This window comes from Lithobates pipiens, unplaced genomic scaffold, assembly GCF_037356315.1.
Source record: "Lithobates pipiens isolate NorthernLeopardFrog02 unplaced genomic scaffold, aLitPip1_a1.2 Scaffold_25, whole genome shotgun sequence".
NCBI lineage: Eukaryota > Metazoa > Chordata > Amphibia > Anura > Ranidae > Lithobates > Lithobates pipiens.
In genome coordinates this window covers 62,210,790-62,233,714 of record NW_027507787.1, presented here as the reverse complement: position 1 = coordinate 62,233,714, position 22,925 = coordinate 62,210,790, and the positions used below count along the sequence as shown (strand labels likewise).

Here is a 22,925-nt window from a genome sequence, read left to right as displayed (position 1 = left end):
ACTCGAAGCAAAGTAGAAGCCATTTGAAATATCGGCATCCAGAAGCGTTGCACGATCGGGCACGACCACCATATATGTGCGCGCCTCTCTCGCCACAACCTCGGAAGCAATCTGGGGGATAGTTCGGTAGGAATTTGGAAATCCTGACCGGGACTAAGTACCACCGCATGAGAACATTATAGTTTGAATCTAGTGCGACAACATTTTGGGATGAGATTTTTGTGTTAGCCCATATGTTCGCCCAGTCCTCTGCGTTTAGATCTATTGCTAGGTCTTTGGACCACTGTATAGCATATGAGGGGAGAGTAGCTGGGGGGGGGGGTGTAAGGTGAATATAGAGGTGAGATATGATACCTGGGGCATGTGGGTCTGAGTCGCATATGCCTTCAAACATAGATAAGCTGTCTAGCTCTGAGCAAGACCTTATGACTGTTAAAGCAAAGTGTGCGATCTGAAGAAACCTAAAACACTCCTTGTGTGGGAGTTGAGCTTGTGCTTGTAGGACTGGGAATGATTTTAGAGCGTCGCCAGTGACCAGGTCGTATATACGACTCAGACCAGCCTGGGACCAGGCCTGAAATGAGACTGGTTCTGTGTAGGCTGGGTAGAAGAATGGGTGACCAAGAAAAAAAAGAAGTGGTGAGTGTGGGGACATTAATTTTGAGGGAATGTTGTGTTATAGGGTTGGTTATGGGGCCACAAGCTGAGGTAGGTAACCACAGCAAGTTAGTCACTGTGATAGGGTAGAGGTGTATTGCTTCCAAACTGACCCACAGAGGCATTTCAGCTTTTTCATGATAAAGATTGATTTGTGCCAGTTGGGCTGCATGATAGTAATGCAAGAAATTGGGCAAACCAAGACATCCGCTGAGTTTGCTACGAAGCAAGAGGAGTCTTAAAACCCTGGGTTTCTTGGGAACCGAGATGTATTTAAATACTCGGTTTTTATAACTCTAAGGAAATAGGGAGGGACAGTTATTATAGAAATAAAGAGACCCGTGGGAGGTTAATGTTGTTTAAAGTGCAGTTACCTAGTACCTACCAAGTACCCGATGATAGTCTGTGAGAGTGTGAGGAGGACGGAGGACAAGCGTGTCTAGTATTCCGGGAGTCGGAGACGCCACTTGGGTCTACCACAGCAGCCTGCAATACTGTGATGCCAGGCAGCTGGGCATGACGTCAGCAGCTAGGTGGGAGGCAGAAAAAGAGGGCACGGTGTGCAGGATGACGTCATTCGCCAATTGATTTAGCCTGTCATAGCATTGATGCAGAATTGTGGATGGCTGAATCGCGATGCATCGATTATATTCGGCACCCCTAGTAGAATGCTGAACTGCCCATACATTTAATATATAGTAGACTTACAAAAAAGCACAAGCTTCAACCACTAGACATGTAAATAACACATTTTAGTGTCATTCCACATTAATATTTAAGAATCTCTTTCAAAGGCAGATCAATATTTTACCTCTTTTACATGGGCATCATCAAAATACATCCATTTGCGAATTTTGGTTTGAAAGAAGAACGTAGAGTAATGCTTGCCATAGTAGCAGATCATTCCTACAAGATACAGCTCAGAATGCTTTGCTCGGTCATCTGTAACTCTATAAAATAACTGGACAAAAAAAAAAAAAAGAAACCTTTTAAGATACTTAGACTTGTTAATAATTAGGCATGCAAAATATTAAAGACACCCCCCCAACCAAATGACTGGACAATCAAGCAGTAACATACTAATAGGTTCATCCCCTGCTCACTCTTGAGTGCTCAAGCCCTCTCTTTCATACTGTATGTATTTGTACAAGGAAAGAAAAAAAAAAAAAAAGAGTGAAGTCAAGAAAAATTTAGACCAGCTGCATTAAAGAGGTTGTAAACCTTTCTGACAGACCTAGCCAGGACAGAGGCTTTTGGAGAGGATTGAATGCTGGCCTCTTGCCTTCTGATTATGGGCCCTGGATTTTAAGGGAACAATACTCTTTGCGAGGTGAATTAGAACTACAGTCTGATCTGTCGGACTCAATCTTGTATATATTGTATATTGTCTCATGCTGTTGTGTACTATTTGCTGTGATCGTTTAGGGTGTGACTGTATTCTATTGTTCTATTGTGGCTGTCTGGCTCAAATATTACGGGATGTGCAAGTGTGTTTGCTGTGAGGAAAGAGGGAGGGGGGGACTCCTCCAGCAGCCCCCTGATAAGCCTGTTTACTGATGAGAAGTTGAACACACTTGACCTGTGTGTCTGTTGTCATTGGACAGTTTACCCCGTCCTATTTTAAAAGGGTGGGGGGAAAGAGTGTCTGAGTATTTTATCTGTTGTGTCCATGTGTGATAATAAATGAGTTTGTTGTTTGACACTCTACACTGGTGTTGTCTGGTGACTGGGTGAGCTAAGGGGTCTGGGATAGTTGGGATAGTGCTGCTTCTGCACAGAGGAAGCATAAACGGCGGATAGAGACCTGTTTGAGGACAGGGGTTCGTCACAACCCTCCATTGGTAAGTTGTACCAATAGGTAAGCCTATAAGGTTTACCTATAGGTACTGTAAATATCTCCTAAAAGTGCGCTGTTTAGGAGATAATGCTGTACACTGCGCCAATGATTTCATCAGCGCATGTGCTGTGAAGAAATGGCCCTCTGTGTCGTTTCTTCACTACCGAGGGCCGTCATGTGACTCTGGCCACTCACAGACCCGGAGTCTGCAGCCCCTGGAAGGAAGAAAAGCGAACATGGATGTAGCCTGCAGCGGGGACAGCGCAGGCTTTGTTTGCAGGTAAGTTTGACATAATATGCTAGTATGCGATGCATACTAGCACATTATGCTTTTACGTTACGGGTGGGAAGTAAAACCCATCAGGGCTTACTTCCTCTTTAAATGTATACTTAGTTTTAGGAAATAATAGGATTTTTTGTACTGGCCCTGAGCCGACTGAGCCCCCATCACTCCACCCCAGCCGGATAGACTGGAGTCCGTTGTGATCACCGTCTATTTCAGAGGAAGGAACGATTTCCCGGACTGAATCACCGGGGAGACCTCAACCACCAGATCAGTGAGTCTCTGACTGACTGTCTCACCTGGATCAACTGAGATTTGTCCCATTTTGTCAAAATATCCTTCTGCAGGACTCCGGTGTGGAACTGGGCATAAGGTTCTGCCTCGAAGGAGGCTACCATGAGTCCCAGTACTCGGATGCAAAAGCGGAGTGACAATCACTTGCTGTTCATCAGCAGTTTTACCGTGGATCTGAGAGTCTGTAATTTGTCTGGAGGGAGAAACACTCTCGCTTCCCTGGAGTCCGGCAGCAAGCCTAGGTACTCCAGATGCTGGGTCGGCACAAGCACCGACTTCTTTAGGTTCAACAGCCACCCAATTCTTGCAGGGTCTGCATGGTGATTGCCACATCCTCTAATTCTGAGGCGGAAGATGCCCTCAGGAGATCGTCTAGGTATCCCACGATCATGATCCATCGTTGCCGTAGCAATGCCAAAACTGGAGCCAATACCTTGGTAAAGACTCGGGGGGCTGAAGCCAGACCAAAGGGGAGAGCCACAAACTGGTAGTGGGCTTCCCTGACTGCAAATTGCAGAAAATGTTGATGCCGGAGGCATATGGGTATGTGCAGGTATGCATCCTGGATGTCGAAGGATGCCAGGGAGTGCCCTTGATGGAGTGCAGCGACTACTGAGCAAACCGATTCCAATCTGAACCTCTGCACTTTTACAAAGTGATTGAGGGCTTTTAGGTCCAAGATCGGACGTACCCCTTCCTTCTTGGGAACCACAAACAGATTTGAGTATAATCCCCGGAAGCATTCCGATTACGGAACCGGTACAATCACCCCGCGATTCAGCAAATCCCTTACCGCCCCTAAGAGGGCCTCCCCACGAGCCAGGATACGGTATGCTGGAGGGGAAGAATCTGTTTAGCGGCCAAGAGAGTAACTATCTTGTAGCCTGTGGATATCAGATCGCAGACTCATTGGTCGGATAACCGGGAGGACCACCGGGCTGCAAACTCCCGAAGGCGACCCCCCTCCCAAGATATTGGTGGGGGCAAACCTTCATGCGGTAGCACTTTTATTCGCAGGCTTGTTAGGCTTGCATTTCCAGGGACGTTTTTGACCGTATGTGGACGTCCTGTCGGGCTGGGGACGTTTAGTCGAAGCTCCGGGCGGATGAAAAAGCTGTTTGTGAGCGGAAAAAGAGGGCCCTTGCCTACGGAGTGGCTCCTTAGCCTTCCTGGCCTGTGGGAGTAAGGTACTCTTACCACCGGTGGCATTTTTAATAATGTCATCTAATGAGGCTCCAAAGAGCCGGTCACCAAGAAAGGGAAGATACGTCAGGGCTTTTTTGGATGCCTGGTCAGCAGACCAGCATTTTAGCCAAATTAGGCGCCTCAGCACCACAGCTGACACTGAAGCCCTGGATAACAGAGGGAGAGTATCCAGAGCCACGTCAGACGTATTTAAGGCCTTGCACTAGTTGGTCTGCTAGTTCCACGCAGACAGGAGAAGCCTGTTGCTCTCCCAATTCGCGGTGCAAACGTTTTGCCCACTCAGTCAGTGTCTGCGACACAAGTGCGGATGCCAGTACTGGTCGCACGGCTGACCCCACAACCATAAACAAGGAATGAGCCACTGCCTCAGCCTTCCTGTCCGTGGGATCCTTGAATGTAGGAGTCCCCTCAACCGTGATCGTGGTTACTTTATTTAACCTGGATACTGGGGGGTCCATGACCGGAGGAGTTTTTGAGAAGGCTCTCCTCAAAAGGGTAATGCACCGCCATGTATTTGGGGGGCGAAAATGTCCGTTGCAGACGACCCCATTCCTTGTAAAGGAATTCGTCAAAATAAGTCAGATATGGGAACACCTTACGTGAACGTGCTGTCTTGCGGGACCCAAAAGGGGCCGGTACATCAGTAGAGGGATCCGCTGGCTCCTGAATTTACAGAGTATCATGCACAGCTGTGATAAGTGCTCCAACAAGCGCTTTGTCGAGCCCGGACCCAGACGGGGATTCATCCTCACTGTCCGGACAGTCCAGTAGCTAGCCAGTGACCAGCAGCAGGACCAGAGTCTGTGTCAGAGCTCTCCCCAGAGGACGGGGGGGGGGGGGGGCAGGGGCCTCTTTAATGCACCTTTCTTCCCACGCACTGCCTCCAACTTGGCAACGAACAAATTGAGGACCGCCGTTAGGGTGTCCATGGGCACTGCGCAGTCCACAGGTGACCCGGTTGCAATTGCCTGGATTTCGGGGGAAGAAACACCAGTTTCTGAAGCCATGCTGACCCTACCCTGTCTGCCACCGGAAGGGGACTTCGGACAGTGACAGTCCCACCCTCCTTGCTGCCGCTGACTGAGGGGCTCTTTCCTGCCAGACTCACCACCCTGAGGAGTTCTGCGCTGTTCACAAGTAGTGCCTGTAGTCCTTGAGTGCTCCCAAGTGCAGAGAAAACAAAAGCTGTGTCGGTGGCAGCCACCAGAATGAGCACTAAAACGTTCTAAATAGTGCTCAGGTTTCAATAAAATGGCCGCCCAGCGTCCAGTACACAGACAGGAAACACAGGGAAAATGGCTGTGAGAGCAAATGAGCCATGCTGCTGCTAGAGAACACTGAAAAACGTGTTCAGGCTTCCAGAAAATGGCCGCCAGTGTCCTGAATAGGAGATTATTTGGAAAATGGCAGCTGAAGCCCAGGAAGGCATGCTGCCCTCGCCCACACCTAAAATGGCCGCCAGCATCTCCATGAGTTACAGAAAGAATGAATGATAACAGAGACACAGAGCTGCACCAGACCACAGCAGACCCTCACAGGCACCTTCCGGCTTAACACAACAGGACCCAGGACACCTCTAGCCAGCCAGCCAGCCCCCCCACCTCAGATGAGAGCCCACAGAGATCCCCTGTATATGCACACATACACCACTCAGCAGCCACATGCAGCATCCCCCCAGGGAGGGGGGGGGAAGATGGGGACAGGGGAGAGAAGAGAGGGAGGTGAGGGACCCCAAATTGACCTCCCAGGGAATGCCCAGCCATTCAGCCCCGCCGAGGAAGGGAGAGCTGTACTTACCAGTCCTGAAGAACTGGGAGACATTCCATTGCAGAACTACTCACTGATCAGTACAGGGTAGCTGCTGGCCTCGGCATACTGTGACGCAGACATCAGTAGCCTGGTCATATGTATGCCCCGGAGCATAAAACTCACCGACCACCTCTGGAGCTGAGGTTTTGTCGTGGCCTGCCGATCCATAGCTGCAACCTGCACAAGGTCGATGGCTGGACTGGGGAGACTACAAGGATAGGGGTATCCAGCCTGTCACCCAGCCGGCTGTTGATAGCTGATCACAGTATCATTCATCTTGCGCAAAAAGCCAAGCTTCTGCATAAAAAAAAAACACGGACCGATGGCCCGCAGGGCTCCTAGGTCCTTTTCCTTTACTAGGCAAAATAAAATTGAGGTCTGTCTGCAGATGGGAGGGTTGTTAACCAAGGGACCACCCCCATGGGCGGAACCAAGAGTTCTGAGTGTTGTATTACAACTATGCCTAGTATTCTCCTAGTGATGAGGCTAACGACCCATTTATTTCAGAGAGGAGCTGTGTCGGTCAGTGAATATAAGAGAAATATAATTTTTCTTTATGTTTTATTATTTTTGTTCACCTATAATAGTCCACTTATCTTCTGCCCTTGCCTTATAAAAAACAAAAAACTGCTAAGCCTTTCCCCACTTAATTTATATTATGAAGAAGCCATAAAGCCAATTGTTATATTGTACTCAGTTGAAGTCATTGCATCAATAGAAAAACAAAAGGAAAGCTTTGAAGTAAAATATTATATGTTGCAAGCTAGGATCAAAAACAAATAGCAATTAAATCCTGACTGGACACCATATTAAAATGCTAATAATCAGAAGCTAAACAGAAACCCGGCAATGACCGTTATAAACTGCTTTAACTACACTGCTAAGTAATACCACTAATCATTTGCTTAGGTTCTTCAGAACGCTTCGAATGATCCACAGAATTTACCTTGATTACAAACTTATTGAGGTCAGCTTATTAAAACTGGAGCCAAACTGTTTTCACTGTCACAAATCTCCATGTATATACTTGCTATGTATACAAAAAGGTAAACAAGTGAAAACGAATTCACTATATAAACTGGTCTCTTAACAATATCAAAGCATAGAAACTCACATCACCAAGCTTCAGGCAGGTCCCAAGGCTGTGTATAACATCTTCAGCCAAATCCGAGTGATCTGAATCCCACACCAATCCTATTGTAATGATCTGAGGGGCGTTCATAAGCACACGACGGATTCTAATTTTCTCACCACAGTTACTCTGTAAATGCAAACATGGTTCTTCTTACAAAAGAGAAAGTAAATGAAATGCATACTTTCATAAAAGATCATTACTTACTGGACAGTTCCTCAGGTCTCCCATAGTACTTGCTTTCTGTAATAATTCACCAAACATGTCAGGTGTTGGCTTTTCTCTTCTTTCCAACATACATATTGCCTGATTGCTATGTTTACAAGAAAAAAAATAAAAAGTATGTTTCAGTAAAATATTACTAACCGAGTCACAAGTGATAAAAGTCTTCATGACTAATAGAACATAATACATTGTCTGCTTTGAGTAGACAATGCAGACTACATACACACATATATATCACATACACATATACATACACACACACACACACTATAAAGCATTTTGCTATATGACAAAAACAGTTCTGCAAGTTTATGAATCACTGAGGACATTACTAGACAGTTAATAGTATTCTGTGATAAAAGAGGCCCACATTCCTAAAGATAGCTATAGACAGACAGATATCTTCCCAATAATTATCGATAGGGAGACTATGTGAGCTCATCTTATGTATGAAATGGCATCCATGTAGTTTATGTTCTTAAACGTCCTAGTTAGTATTTCCTATTAGCTGTTCAACTGAGATTTGTATGGCTTACTTCTTCCAAACCTGTACAAACGGGGCTCTAAAGCAGGGGTCTCCAAACTTTCTAAACAAAGGGCCAGTTTATTATCCTTTAGACCAGGGATATGCAATTAGCGGACCTCCAGCTATTGCAAAACTACAAGTCCCATCATGCCTCTGCCTCTGGGTGTCATGCTTGGGGCTGTCAGTCTTGCTATACCTCATGGGACTTGTAGTTCTGCAACAGCTGGAGGTCCGCTAATTGCATATCCCTGCTTTAGACTTTAAAGGGGCCAGACTGTGGCCAGTGGGAGTAGAAAATGTCCTGGCATCAGTAACAGTGTCCCATCATTGGTGTCATTGGGAGGAAAAGTGTCCCTTCGCTGGTGATAGTGAGTGGAATAGTGCCAGCGAAGGGACACTTTGCTGGTGTCAGTGGCAGAAATGATGTCCCATTGTTAATGTCAGTGGGAGGAATAGTGCCCTAAAGGCTGGATAAAGGCCAGATAAAGGCAAGCAAAGGGCTGCACCCGGCCCCTGGGCCCCAGTTTAGAGACTACTGTTCCAGAGTAAGGCTAGGGTCACATCGGTGAGATGCTTTTTAGAGCAATTATTTGTGTGTTATAGGTGCACTCCCATTGACTTCTTTTAGACCATGCATTTTCTGACAGGTGCAGCATGCAAAACCTTCATGAGAATGCACGGTCTAATAGATGTTAATGGCAGCGTGTGTAAAACTGCTTGTAAACCACATAAAATGCAGTACAATGACGTGAACACGGATAAATTATACTATTTTCCTTCATCCAAAAATCAAATTGCTTTTTGGAGGTTTTATTTACTGCATCTTACCATGCAGTTGTTTATCCTCCCATAAGTCTATCAAACAACTTCCAATATTATATTTTCAATTTAGAGAAATGCTGAACACCTCATACAAGTTCCAATATATCCATCAGAATACTGGCATGTTTCTTCCACTTAACGATCAGTTAGGAAACTTGTGCATATACAGAAATAACATTCTTACATTTTGTTAAGGATTTCACTTAATCTTACCAAAGTGCAGTAGTAGAGATATAATGCACCATCTGAATAAAAGGCAATGGATCTGATGTGGCACCACAGCTAGTACAGACACACTGTAAAAACAAGTCCACATGTTATATAAGAATAATAAATCGTTTAGGGTGGTGGCACACAGGCTGTTCTTCAGCCAGCCAGCTCAGGATAATTTGTCAAGCTGATTAACTGTTTCGCCTAAACTGCTCAGATTTTTAAAGGCATTTTTCCAGCCCTATATGAAGATGAGAGGAAAAGGATGATTTTAATTTGCCAGCTCAGGTGCTATGCCACTGCTAAAAGCATTTTCCCAGCAGTTTGGCAGCCGCTGAAGCTATTTTGCATCTTGTAGCCACACCTCACTATAAGTTATACCACTGCCATAGTGCTTATGTATAAGGATATACAGTATCACACAAAAGTGAATAGACCCCTCACATTTTCGTAAATATTTTGTTACATCTTTTCATGTGACAACACTGAAGAAATTACACTTTGCTACAATGTAAAGTGGTGAGTGTACACAGCTTGTATAACCGTGTAAATTTGCTGCCCCCTCAAGATAACAACACACAGCCATTAATGTCTAAACCGCTGGCAACAAAAGTGAGTACATCCCTAAGTGAAAATATCCAAATTGGGACAAATTAGCCATTTTCTCTCCCCAGTGACATGTGACTCGTTAGTGGTACGTCTCAGGTGTGAATGGGGAGCACTGTGTTAAATTTGGTGTCATCACTCTCACTCTTTCATACTGGTCACTGGAAGTTCAACATGGCACTTCATGGCAAAGAACTCTGAGGATCTGAAAAAAAAAAAGAATTGTTGCTCTACATAAAGATGGCCTAGGCTATAAGAAGATTGCCAAGACCGTGAAACTGAGCTGCAGCACGGTGGCCAAGACCAGTTTAACAGGACAGGTTCCACTCGCCATGGTCGACCAAAAAAGTTGAGTGCACATGCTCCGTGTCACATCCAGAGGTTGTCTTTGGGAAATAGACGTATGAGTGCTGCCAGCATTGCTGCAGAGGTTGAAGGGGTGGGGGGGGGGGGGGGGGGGGGTGTCAGCCTGTCAATGCTCTAACCATACACCGCACACTGCATCAAATTGGTCTGCATGGCTGTCGTGCCAGAAGGAAGCCTCTTCTAAAGATGATGAGCAAGAAAGCCTGCAGTTTGCTGAGCACAAGCAGACTAATTACATGGATTACCGGAACCATGTCCTGTGGTCTGATGAGACCAAGATAAATGTATTTGGTTCAGATGGTGTCAAGCGTGTGTGGCGGCATCTAGGCAAGGAGCACAAAGACAAGTGTGTCTTGCCTACGGTCAAGCATGGTGGTGGGAGTGTCATGGTCTGGGGCTGCACGAGTGCTGCTGGCACTGGGGAGATGCAGTTCATTGAGGGAACCATGGATGCCAACATGTACTGTGATATTCTGAAGCAGAGCATGATATGATCCCTTCCCTTCAGAAACTGGGCCGCAGTGCAATATTACAACATAATGACCCCAAACACCTCCAAGACGACCACTGCCTTGCTAAAGAAGCTGAGGGTAAAAGGGATGGACTGGTCAAGCATGTCTCCAGACCTAAACCCTATTGAGCATCTGTGGGGCTTCCTTACATGAAAGGTGGAGGAGTGCAAGGTCTCCAATGGCAATCTGTGAAGCTCTGGTGAACTCCATGCCCAAGAGGGTGGAAAATAATGGTAGCCACACAAAATATTGACACTTTGGCCCCAATTTGGACATTTTCACTTAGGGGTGTACTCACTTTTGCTGCCAGCGTTTAGACAATAAATGGCAGTGTGTCGAGTTATTTTGAGGGGACAGCAAATTTTACACTGTGAGCCACTACTTTACATTGTAGCAACGTGTCATTTCTTCAATGTTGTCACATAAAAAGATATAATAACATATTTACAAAAATGTGAAGCTTTTATTCTAAGTTGCAGATTTAATTTGTAATATTATCCAATTGGAATATTTACTACTACACCGTAAAGTCTTGCCCAACTTTCAGTCTTTTTCTTCGGCGTTACTACAAAGCCCCTTTACACTGGTGGGGCATTTAACTGCTTGCCAACCGGCTGAAGGGCACATACAGGAAGATTAACGTACCTGTAATGTTGCCCTTCAAGAATCGATTGGCGGGCACTCCCGATGTCCGCGGGCATACTGCGAACGTCTCATGGAGAGGAAGAACGGGGAAATGCTGATGTAAACAAGCATTTCCCCTTTCTGCCTAGTGACAGGACACTGATCACCGCTCCATGTAATAGGGAGTGGTGATCAGTGTCGTGTCACACATAGCCCCTCCCCCCAGTTAGAATCACTCCGTAGGACACACTTAACCTCTACAGCGCCACCTAGTGGTTAACCCCTTCACTGCCAGTCACATTAGCACCGTAATCAATGCATTTTTAATCGCACTGATTGCTGTATAAATGTGACTGGTCCCAAAATCTCGCCAAAAGTGTCCGATCTGTCCGCCATAATGTCAGTCATGAGATAAATAGCTGATCGCTGCCATTACTAGTAAAAAAAATATTAATAAAAATGCCATAAAACTATCCCCTATTTTGTAGATGCTATAACTTTTGCGCAAACCAATCAATAAATGCTTATTGCGATTTTTTTTAACAAAAATATATAGAGAATACGTATCGACCTAAACTGAGGAATTTTTTTTAATATATATATATATATATATATATATATATATATATATATATATATATATATATATATATATATATATATATATATATATATATATATATATATATATATATATATATATATATATTTTTTGGGGGATATTTATTATAGCAAAAAGTAAAACAATAATAAGTTTTTTTTCAAAAAATTGTCGCTATTTTCTTGTTTATAGCGCAAAAAAATAAAAACCGCAGGTGATCAAATACCACCAAAATAAAGCTCTATATGTGGGGAAAAAAGGATGTTAATTTTGTTTGGGAGCAACGACGCACGACCGCGCAATTGTCAGTTAAATTGACACAGTGCCGAATTGCAAAAAGCGCTCTGTTCTTTTGCCAGCCAAATGGTCCGGGGCTTAAGTGGTTAAACAATGCCTTGTCACAGTGGTGGTTGGTATGGTGCCCCCCCCCCCCCCGCTGAGCTTCATGGGTACTGTTAGGCACGAGATCAATCCACCACCTTTCAAGGTACTGCTAGCAACCTCAAGAGGAAGGATAGTCGAGAAAGGCTTTCACCTCCTTGGAAAGACATAACCAGTTATATGAACAATGTGTGTTGATCAGTGTAGCATCTGTAATGTGTCATAATGAACAAAATGGGCCATACCTGTTCAAACAGAGTCATTGCAAACTTCTGATGAGAAATACAGTGCTGTGCAGTGCAGATATCTTCTTTGGATTCATCTGCGATGTGAATGTGGAGGCGGATTAGAAGGTTTTCCTGTACATAGAAAGGTTTGTTAAAATTTTTTTGCCAGCTGAAGAAGTCGAAAGCAGTACAACTGCGTAGGCATGAGTAAATCCCTAAATGATGCTAAAACATTGCTTGCCTACTACTGTAGTTCTAAAATAAGTTAGAACAATAATGCAACAATATTTTTTAGCATCTTAGCATGTGTGGTAGTGGCATGGAGAAAAGGAAGGAGGGCAGGGGTGGCTTATTAACATATTCATATTGAGAAGCTGTGGGTGTATCCTCATCAGTAGCTCCAGAGACATAAGAAGCTAAAGTTATATGCAAATATATATATTTCCTTAAAGTGGGTGTGAATCTACTTTAAAAAAAAAAAAAAAACATGCCTGCAAGACAAAGGCATAATGAGCTAGTATGCATAGCATACCAGCTCATTATGTAATACTCACCTGATATTGAAGGCATCGCTGCGGTGCCCGTACACCACTCCTGTGACCAACATCACTCCCGGGGTTACTTCCAGGTATCACAGCTCTGGCACTGAGATTGACCAGAGCCGCAATTACGTCACTCCCGCACATACCTGCGGTAATGGCACATACATGCCGTTGCTTAAGTTTGTGTCAGTGCGCATGTGCCGATGACGTTGGCACATGCAAATACAGTGGATATCTCTTAAACCTTCTTATAGGCTTACCTGTAGCACAAAGTCTCCACTTTAAAGAGGAATTGCAGTCTGCTTACATAATTTGTAATAAAAAAAGAATATCTTTATCATTCTGAAGCTTCCCTCCCACTTCTTTGCATATTATTTTATATATAAAATGTGATAAAATGTGTGCAGCTCTCATTGGCCCTCATATGATTCTCACCATTTTTAGAATGCATTAAGATAAAAAAAAAGCTTCTGCCTTTACTATCAAATAAAAACGACTGAAAAAAGCTCTGCTCGGTTATGAATGCAGCCTTAATACTCAGTGTTCAATTTTGCTCAGCAACAAAATGCTAAAAGTGATTTTATAGTTGTTATCCAAATAGTTTTGTGGCATGGCCCTTAATATTGGCTGTCCCTAACTTACATGTTCGTACTTTGGTTTTCTGCCCACCAGTTGTCATTAGCAGGGTGAATCCAAAGTCCACAACCACATAGCCAATTTCAAACCTGTTTCTTGGAGATGGCAGGAGGTGAAGGCCTGCCACTCAGATTCTATACAATGAAGTAAACCCATGGTCTACCATTTCTGGCACAATTCACTGCTTAGCTGTGAAAGTTTTGTAAGTGGGAAAGTTTTACACTTCCGTTATATTTGTATTGCTGTCTATAGTTCTCCTTAGGGCTGCAACTAACGATTATTTTCATAATCAATTAGTTGGCAGATAATTTTTTTGATTAATCGGTTAATAACCTTAAAAAAAAAAAAAAAATGTAGTGTATAATTTATTTAATATGTAAAGTTAAAAAAAAAAGGCAATTTATTCTTAAATATCTATATGCAGTGGTAAATATAAGTCACCAACTATATGGTTAGAGAGCAAAATATCTAATCCACTCTGAGAACAGAGAGAAGAGGAGATGTTTTTCTCTGGCCGATGCCGATATTTAGAAATCATGGCGGCCGATATATGATGCCGATTTTTTTGGGCCGATACGTTAGGCCTATTTTTTTATTTATTTTTTAATCCCCCTTCATCTCATAAAATCGAATACACCTTTCCCACTGGGGCGTTTTTAAGGCGCTTTTGGGCTAAAAATAGCACCTGTAAAGTGCATGCAAAACGGCTCCCCTGCAGTCTGTGTGAAAGACAGAGTGCTTTCACACGGAGGCAATGCACTGGTAGGATGTTAAATAAAAGTCCTGCAAGCAGCACGTTTGGAGTGGTGTATACCGCTCCTCCACCACTCCTGCCCATTGATATGAATGGGCACCACTGCCAAAGGGCATGCAACTGTGAGGGGTTCATTTTACTGTAGAACTGCAAAAGTAATATTTACAGTAGCGATTATTTGCTCTTTGTACTATAAAGGGCTCATTTTAGTTTTTTTCTTTTTTACCCCATTATGTTACTGGCCGATTAATCGATTATGAAAACCGTATTCATTTCATAATTGATTTATTGAATTGTTGTTTCCCCCCTATTTCTCTTGCAGTGAAAACGAACTGGGAAAAGACGTGATGGGATAGCTCTCCAACATGGACACAACTGCAATGAAAATAACGTTATAGAAAAGGGAAGGCTAGAACCTCAACAGGATGTGTAATGCTGTGTCCCTCCCATCAGTTATAGTTTCAGTGACAATATTGTTGCCGAAAACGTAAGATAAGAACCCTTCAACACAAAACTTCAGCTGGAATGAGAATACCAAGAAATGCTGGCAGCACATGCATGAAATTCATGTGCATCTATTGCAAATGGAAGCAAAATGATGAAAGGGTAGTAGCACACAGGATTGCCACCTTATAATTACATACTACTGCCCTATATCATCTATGTACCTGCACACTAATATTATCTATACTATAGTGTAAAAAAAGTCAAACATAATGTATTTGATTAAAAATAAACACTGAATGCCATATACCTCAGTCTCAATGTGGCATTCAATTATAAAGTAAAAAGCACTTAACATATTTCAGGCAGGCACAACCAAGATTCTTTACTAAGGCTGGCCATATATTTGTTTTTTCAATGGAGATTACCGCATCCACGCAATCGAGGTGGACAGGGGAATTCTACCCACTGTGTTATTGTATTGTGACAATGGGGACTCCCTCCACTGTCAGAATACACCGATCAGCACCGCAGTCACTGAACAAACGAATGAAACTTTTCAAACAGTCCCGTTTGACAAAAGTTGATTGTTGGATTGAATTCTGTTAGTAAAGTTAGCGCAATTTTTTTTTTATATATTGTGAAAGAATGTTACGCCAAGTTCATTGATGGCCAACATGTCACGCTTCAAAATTGTGCCTTCTCGTGAAATGGCGTCAAACTTTTACCCTTACAAATCTCCATAGGCGACATTTAAAAAATTCTACAGGTTACATGTTTTGCGTTACAGAGGTGGTCTAGGGCTAGAATTATTGCTCTCACTCGAGCGATTGCAGCGAAACCTCATGTGTGGTTTGACCATTGTTTTTATATGGGGGTGCTACTCATGTATGTGTTCGCTTCTCCACAGGAGCTCATCGGGACGGGGCGCTTTACATTTTTTAAATTTATTTATTTTTTCACGTATTTAAAAAAAATAAAAAATAAAATTGGGTCACTTTTGTTCCTATTACAAGGAATGTAAACATCCCTTATAATAGAAAAGAGCATGACAGGCCCTCTTAAATATAAGATCTGGGGTCAAAAGGTCCTCAGATCTCATATTTGGACTTAAATGCAAAAAATAAAATAAAAAAAATTGAAATTGTCATTAGAAAAAATGACAACAGAAAAATGTCTCTTTAAGACGTATGTGTAGAAGAGACGTTATGACGTCGCTTCCCCCCTGCTATAGTATAGATGGGTCATCTACCCAGCCACGGATAGGTCCCGATCTCCTCCGCTGCTGCCGACAGCTCAGGTAAGCGGCGGAGGGTGCGTGAGAACATCGGGAGGGGGGTGGCCCCTCTCCTGCTGCCAACGGTGCTCTTGCGACGAATCTGCTGCAGAGACCACCATTATCGTAATTGGGACCACCAGCTCAAAAGATGGATACCTCGGTTGTAGCAGCAGCTGCTGCCATTACCGAGATGTCCATGTTTAAGCTGCCGACGTATATGTACAGGAGCTGGTCGGCAAGTTTTAATATATGTGATGCTGGTATTCCGTATTCAGATTCATTTTATTTTACATGTCTTTATTGATATTGTTACCACATTCGCAAGCAAATTGGGGTAAACTATAACTTAAGCAGGTGCATGATTAAATTGGTTATCTATTATTCATATGGTATTTTTTTTTTTTTTTTAAATGCTATGAAAATTGACTACAACTGATGAAGTTCTCCCGGCAATATTATATTTTGCCCATATTCCCTGCAGGGTCAGTCCTGGTGAACATGTTGATCTGTACATATTATTACAAGCATTAATTACATAAAATTTTCAGAACCCAATATTTATTTGGGTAGTTGCTCTTTACTTCTTCTTTGTCTCCCTGCAAAGTTAAAGCATAATGGGCTGCTATGCATTGCATAATAGCCCATTATGTGTCACTTACCTGACACATGAGCCAGCGATGTCACCGCTGTCCCCTGTAGTATGGAGCGTCCATCTTCTTCCAGAGATCGCTGCTCCAGACACTCACAGCGTCAGAGCAGCAATGACGTCACTCCCGCGCATGTAGGTTTAGGAGATATTTCTTGGACTTACAGGTAAACCTTAATCTAGGCTTACCTGTAGGTCAAAGTGGTTTGTAAGGGTTTACAACCACTCTAAGTGTTTAATTCAAAAATGTATTTATAAAAAGTATTTTATCATACCGTTAATGCTATATCATTTAACGCTGAAAATGAAAAATCTGCTTACTAACACAACAATAAGTAAGCCTTTAACACACTAACTGTAGACCAGCCCTTAGGATATAAATGCCAAAATGAGGTGGCACTTCAACAGGTTTTTTGTAATATTGAGGTCACTCAAAAATGCTGACTTTAGATGGCTGCCAGACTAATTAGGAAATGTCCAACCTGAACAGGTGATTAATTGACCCAGTTTCTCCATTTAAAATATACCTTGCCAGATATTGTTTGCATCTATTATCGCTTAAAATAGCCAAAACCATATTCAACTTTTTGACAAAGTGTGGAAGAGCCAAGCCCCTCTGCCAGGTTTTATTTTGCCTGTGTTCCCACTGAAGAGATTTACTGTACCTTTCGTCCTGTTCCAAAAAAACAGAAAGCAAGAGTGAAATCTTCCCATAAAAAAGGAAATGGCACCTTTGACTGTTCTACATTAGGAGCTTCCTGTTCCAGTGTAAAATTTAAAAATTCCTGTTACTTTCTGGCCCACTGAAAAAAAATCCTAAATAATAAAATGACAGCAGTGCCTGGAGATGGCCAAAATATAAGCCGACAGCCATTAATATCAGATTTAGACCCAAATTAACCCTTCACATGAATGGATGATCCATTTAAAAAAAAAAAAGGGGGGGGGAGGCCCCAAATTGGGACAAAACACTTCTACTTACAAAGCATTCTGCTGCATCATCCATAATACCCAGCTGGAAACGCTGTTCATCTTGAAACGTCTTGGCAAGGGCACTGCGCAGAGCATCAGATGGTAGTACCTTCTCACTGCTACACTGGAATTGGTTGAATATCCCCTGGAAAAAAAAATAATTGATTTTTAACACAGATCATAAGCATGCATAATAACAAGCCAAATGAGATTGTGCAAAACTGTATTTACTACTAAAGAGCAATGGCAAACTGTAAAAAAAAAAAAAAAAAAAAAAAAAAAAGATACCCTCTTGACTTTTATTCCTCTGTGCCTTCAGACCAGTTTTCAGAGGGAAAATAGGATTTTTGTACTCACCATAAAATCCCTCTCTCTGAAGTTTGAACCTTAGGGTTATATCGCCACCTTTAGGAGAGGACTAGGAAGAACATGTAAAAACAGCAAAACTGCACAGTACCGCCCAGGGGGCGGTCCTACTGCCTATAACCTCTCACTCGGCTTCCAGCAGCTCAGTTCATCAAAAAGCAGTACAAACATAAATAGGAGGGGTGGGTGTTGTGTCCGTCAATGAACTGCAGAGAAAAGGATTTTACAGTGAGTAAAAAATCCTATTTTCTCTTTCGTTCATTGACGGACACTGCACCTTTAATCTTGACCTTAGGGACATCCCCAAGCAAGTGAAAAAAAACGAGGGGTGTGAACAGCAAGAAAATAAACTCTACCCATAACCAGAACTCCTCAACAGAGGAGTTGCAACCTTAAACAGCCGCCGGCAAAACCTTGCGGCCAAAGCAAGCATCCGAAGATGAACTCATATCAACCTTGTAAAATTTAGTGAAAGTGTGAACCGATGACCAGGTCGCCGCCTTACACACCTGGGAAACAGACGCTTGATGTTGGAAAGCCCAGGAAGCACCAATCGCCCTGGTAGAATGCGCCGTGACAGGAAAGGGGGGCGCCCACTCCCTTCTGGCATAAGCCTGAACCACGATCTGTCTGATCCACCTAGAAAGGGTGGCCGATGAGACTGCCAGGCCCTTCTTCGGACCAGCCACCCATACAGAGTCCGACCTCCGAAAAGGAGCCTTAGCAGACAGATACACCCGCAGAGCCAGGACCACGTCCACTGAATGCAAAGCAACCTCTTTGGGATGTGACGGCCGAGGACACAAGGACAGAAGCACAATGTCCTCATTTAGATGAAAGGCTGAAACAACCTTTGGAAGAAACGAAGGTTGAGGGGCAGCACTGCCTTATCCTTGTGGAGGATCAAATAGGGAGACTTGATAAGGCCGCCAACTCAGAAACCAACCTTGCAGATGTAATAGCCACTAGAAAGACTCATTTCTGAGAGAGTGTCAATAAGGGAATCTCCCTAATGTGTTCAAACAGTGGTTTCTGAAGCACCAAGAGCACCAGATTCAAATCCCACTGAGGCAGCAGTGGTCGAACCGGAGGGGCCACATGTCGAATCCCCTGAACAAACGTACTCACCAATGAATGAGTTACCAAAGGTCTCTGAAAAAAAAAAAAAAAAAGAGAGCCAAAGCTGATACTTGCCCCTTAATGCAAGTTTCTGATCCACTCCTCGCTGCAAAAACAGCAGGGTTCTTGAAACTGAATAAGTACGCAGACGCCACCCCATCTCCTCACACAAGGAGATGTAGGCCTTCCACGTACAATGATAAATCTTCCGAAAAGATGACTTCTGTGCCCTCAGCATAGTGGAAACTACCAAATCCGACAGACCTCCTTGGTCCCTTAGCACCTGGCTTTCAACAGCCATTAAAACCAGCGACGGTAAAGCAGGATGAAGTATCAGATAGGCAGCCGCCAAGTAACATCCGCCACCATTCGTACTATGGTCGGTGTACCAAGGATATCAAGGCCAATCTGGGGTAATCAGAATCACCAGAATCCCCTCGGCCTCCCCCCTGCGTAGCAGACATGGTAGAAGTTTGAGTGGGGGAGGGCAAAAATCAGCCAATAATGCCCCCATGGAGCCAGCAACACATCTGCCGCGTCCGCCCAGGGATCTTTTGACCTGGCTACAAAACTCTGTACCTTCCGATTGAGCTGAGAGGCAAAGCGATCCACATCTGGTGTGCCCCATCTCAGGCAAAGGAGCCGAAATAGATCCAGATGCAGCGGCCATTCCCGCTGGTCCAGCAGCTGACAACTTAGGTAGTCCGCCTGTCAGTTTTCTATGTTCCGGAATGTATACGGCCAACAGAGCCGGCGCGCGCCGCTCTGCCCACTGCAGGATGTGAATGACCTCCAGTGCTGTAGCCGAGCTTCTTGTCCCTCCTTGATGGTTGACATACGCCACCGCTGTGGTGTTGTCCCACTTAATCCTGACTGGACGCCCCTGCAGCCTCGGTGACCATGTGGAGAGGCACCACCTGATTGCCCGAAGCTCATTGATCGGCAGGCGGTAATCTTCTTGCGTCCAGCGACCCTGGGCCGACTGTACGCCCCAAACTCCCCCCACAGCCGGTCAGGCTGGCGTCCATTGAGATCACTGTCCAATGAAGAGAAAGGAACGACTTCCCGGACCGAAGGGCCAGATACCTCAGCCACCAGAGCAGGGAATCCCTGACTAGCTGGCTCACTCAAAAAAGGGTACAATATTCAGCTCTAACACACCTATAAGAAAGATATGTATAACTGAAAGCAGACACTCAAGGTAAATTCAATCAATCCCTCATATAATCATAAAAGTAAACAGTGCTGCGCAATACATTAAATGTCCATAAATAAATGATCCGAAATAGTGCAGGTGGAAAGGTGAACACAATATGAATTGATAGATCTGATAATTCCGTGATCCCTCCACCACATATATAGATGGCCTCTCACCTCCAGCCTTCGACCTTAACCACTTCCCGACCAGCGCACGACGATGTACGTCGACAGAATGGCACGGGCAGGCATATTGGCGTACATGTACGTCCAATATTCGTTGCCGCCGTGCCATCGGGAGCGCGCCGCCGGCGGCGCGCTCCCGCGCTGGTCGGGACCCCCGTGAGTCCGGTCGCGGGACCCGCGGACTCGATCGCCGCGGGCATCCCCGCGATCGTCTCACGGAGCGGCCGAATGGAGGAAATGCTGTATAAACAACATTTTTCCATTCTGCCTAGCAACTAGTGACGCTGATCTCTGCTCCATGTGATTGGAGCAGAGATCAGTGTACACTAAATGAAAGCCCAACCCCCCCACAGTTAGTAACACACCCCTAGGAACACTTAACCCCTACACTGCCACCCACTGGTTAACCCTTTCACTGCCAGTGTCATTTACACAGGAATCACTGGAATACAGGATTACTGTATAAATGACAATGGTCCCAAAAATGTGTCAAAAATGTCCGATGGGTCCCCCACAATGTCGCAGTCACAATAAAAATCGCAGATCGCCGCCATTACTAGTAAAAAAAAAAATAATAAAAAATTATTAATAAAAATGCTATAAAACTATCCCTATTTTGTAAACGCTATAACTTTTGCGCAAACCAATCAATAATCGCTTATTGCGATTTTTTTTACCAAAAATATGTAGAAGAATACGTATCGGCCTAAACTGAGGGAAAAAAATGTTTTTTTTTATATTTTTGGGGGATATTTATTATTACAAAAAGTAAAAAATAATGCGTTTTTTTCAAAATTATCGCTCTATTTTTGTTTATAGCGCAAAAAATAAAAACCGCAGGGGTGATCAAATACCACCAAAAGAAAGCTCTATTTGTGGGAAAAAAAGGACGTTAATTTTGTTTGGGAGCCACGTCGCACGACCGCACAATTGTCAGTTAAAGCGACGCAGTGCCGAATCGCAAAAAGTGGTCTGGTCTTTGACCAGCAAATTGGTCCGGTCTGAAAGTGGTTAAACAGGTCACTAAGCGATAAAGATATGGCTGAACACACAGATCCTCTTTTAACACAGCATCCAGATCCAATTCTGTCAAAAGTATGGTGCCATATGCAAAAATAAAGGACACGATCTAGTGCTCTCTGCATTGCAGTTTTAATAATAAAAGATTCAATAGAATAACACTAAGGCCGCGTACACACGGGCGGACTGTCTGGCCAACTAAGTCCGTCAGACAATCCGACAGACAGTCCGTCCTACTTTTGAATCAACGGACTTGACCACACACGATGAACAGACAGTCCGCTGAAAGCTTGCGCGATGACGTGTACAGCACGTACGACGGGACTAGAAATACGACGTCCAATACACTGCAATGCAACCTTCGGCCGTGTAAATCCTTTCTGAGCATGCGCCATACTTAGTCCGTCCAACTAGCCTACTCACGAGCGGACTGTCCGCTGAAACCAAAGTTGTGACGGACAATATTACGGAAATTCCGAAAGACTTAGTCCGCCAGACTGTCCGCTGAAAAAGTCCGCTGAAGCCCACACACGAGCGGACTGTCCGCTGAAACACGTTTCAGCGGACCAAGTCCGTCAGACAGTCCGCCCGTGTGTACGCGGCCTTACACTCTCGCACTCAGATCTAAGTGCCGGCATAAAAGTAAAAGGTCCGTTTGTATAACCAATGTAATGGCCGCGGGTGAGCTGCTCTCAGAAGGAAGTTGTCCAGGTAATCCACGATTGCGATCCCTCATTGCCTTAGCGGTGCCAGAATTGGGGCTACCACCTTGGTGAAGACCTTCAGTGCTGTCGCTAGGCCAAAAGGGAGAGCTACAAATTGATAGTGCTCATCCTGACCGCAAATCATAGAAACCTCTGATGCCTGATGCATATGGGGACATGCAAGTATGCGTCCTTGATGTTCAAGGACACCAAGAAATCCCCCTGATGGAGTGCAGCGACCACGAAGCAAGCTGATTCCATATTGAAGAGCTGTACTTTCACAAAGCCGTTAAGGACCTTGAGATCCAGGACCAGACAGACCCCTTCCTTCTTTGGGACTACAAACAGATTGGAATAGAATCCCTGAAACCTTTCTGACGTCAGCACAGGTACTATCACCCCACGCAGCAGCAGGTCCTGTACTACCCCGAACAGTGCTTCCCGACGAGCCGGAAAAAGATGAAGGTTGGACGAAATCTGTTTGGCGGGCAAGAAAGAAACTATCTTGTAGCCTGATGAAATCAGTTCGCAGACCCACTGGTTGGAAAGGAAGGAGGTCCACTGGGCTGCAAACTCCCGAAGGCGACCCCCCACCCGAGAGTCAGGCGGGAGCAAACCTTCATGCGATAACAGCTTTGCTCGCAGGTTTGTTTGGCTTGCGAAACCAGGGACGCTTTTGTCCCTCAGCGGGCACCTTGTCAGACTGGGAGCGCTTACCTGCTGACCCAGGCAGATGAAAAAT

At 44.3% G+C, this 22,925-nt stretch overlaps 1 protein-coding gene across 5 annotated transcripts in view; it reads right to left on the bottom strand.

Annotated features, from left to right (window-relative positions):
• Positions 1-22,925, bottom strand: part of USP54 (ubiquitin specific peptidase 54) — a 260,296-nt gene that overhangs the window by 89,912 nt on the left and 147,459 nt on the right. For all 5 annotated transcript variants that reach the window (XM_077454554.1, XM_077454558.1, XM_077454557.1 and 2 more), the window contains exons 4-9: positions 17,602-17,736; positions 12,337-12,450; positions 9,005-9,087; positions 7,426-7,531; positions 7,201-7,347; positions 1,469-1,618 (exon numbers count right to left, since the gene is read on the bottom strand). In XM_077454554.1, coding sequence (XP_077310680.1) covers positions 1,469-1,618; positions 7,201-7,347; positions 7,426-7,531; positions 9,005-9,087; positions 12,337-12,450; positions 17,602-17,736 — 735 coding nt within the window. The remainder of the gene's footprint in view (positions 1-1,468; positions 1,619-7,200; positions 7,348-7,425; positions 7,532-9,004; positions 9,088-12,336; positions 12,451-17,601; positions 17,737-22,925) is intronic.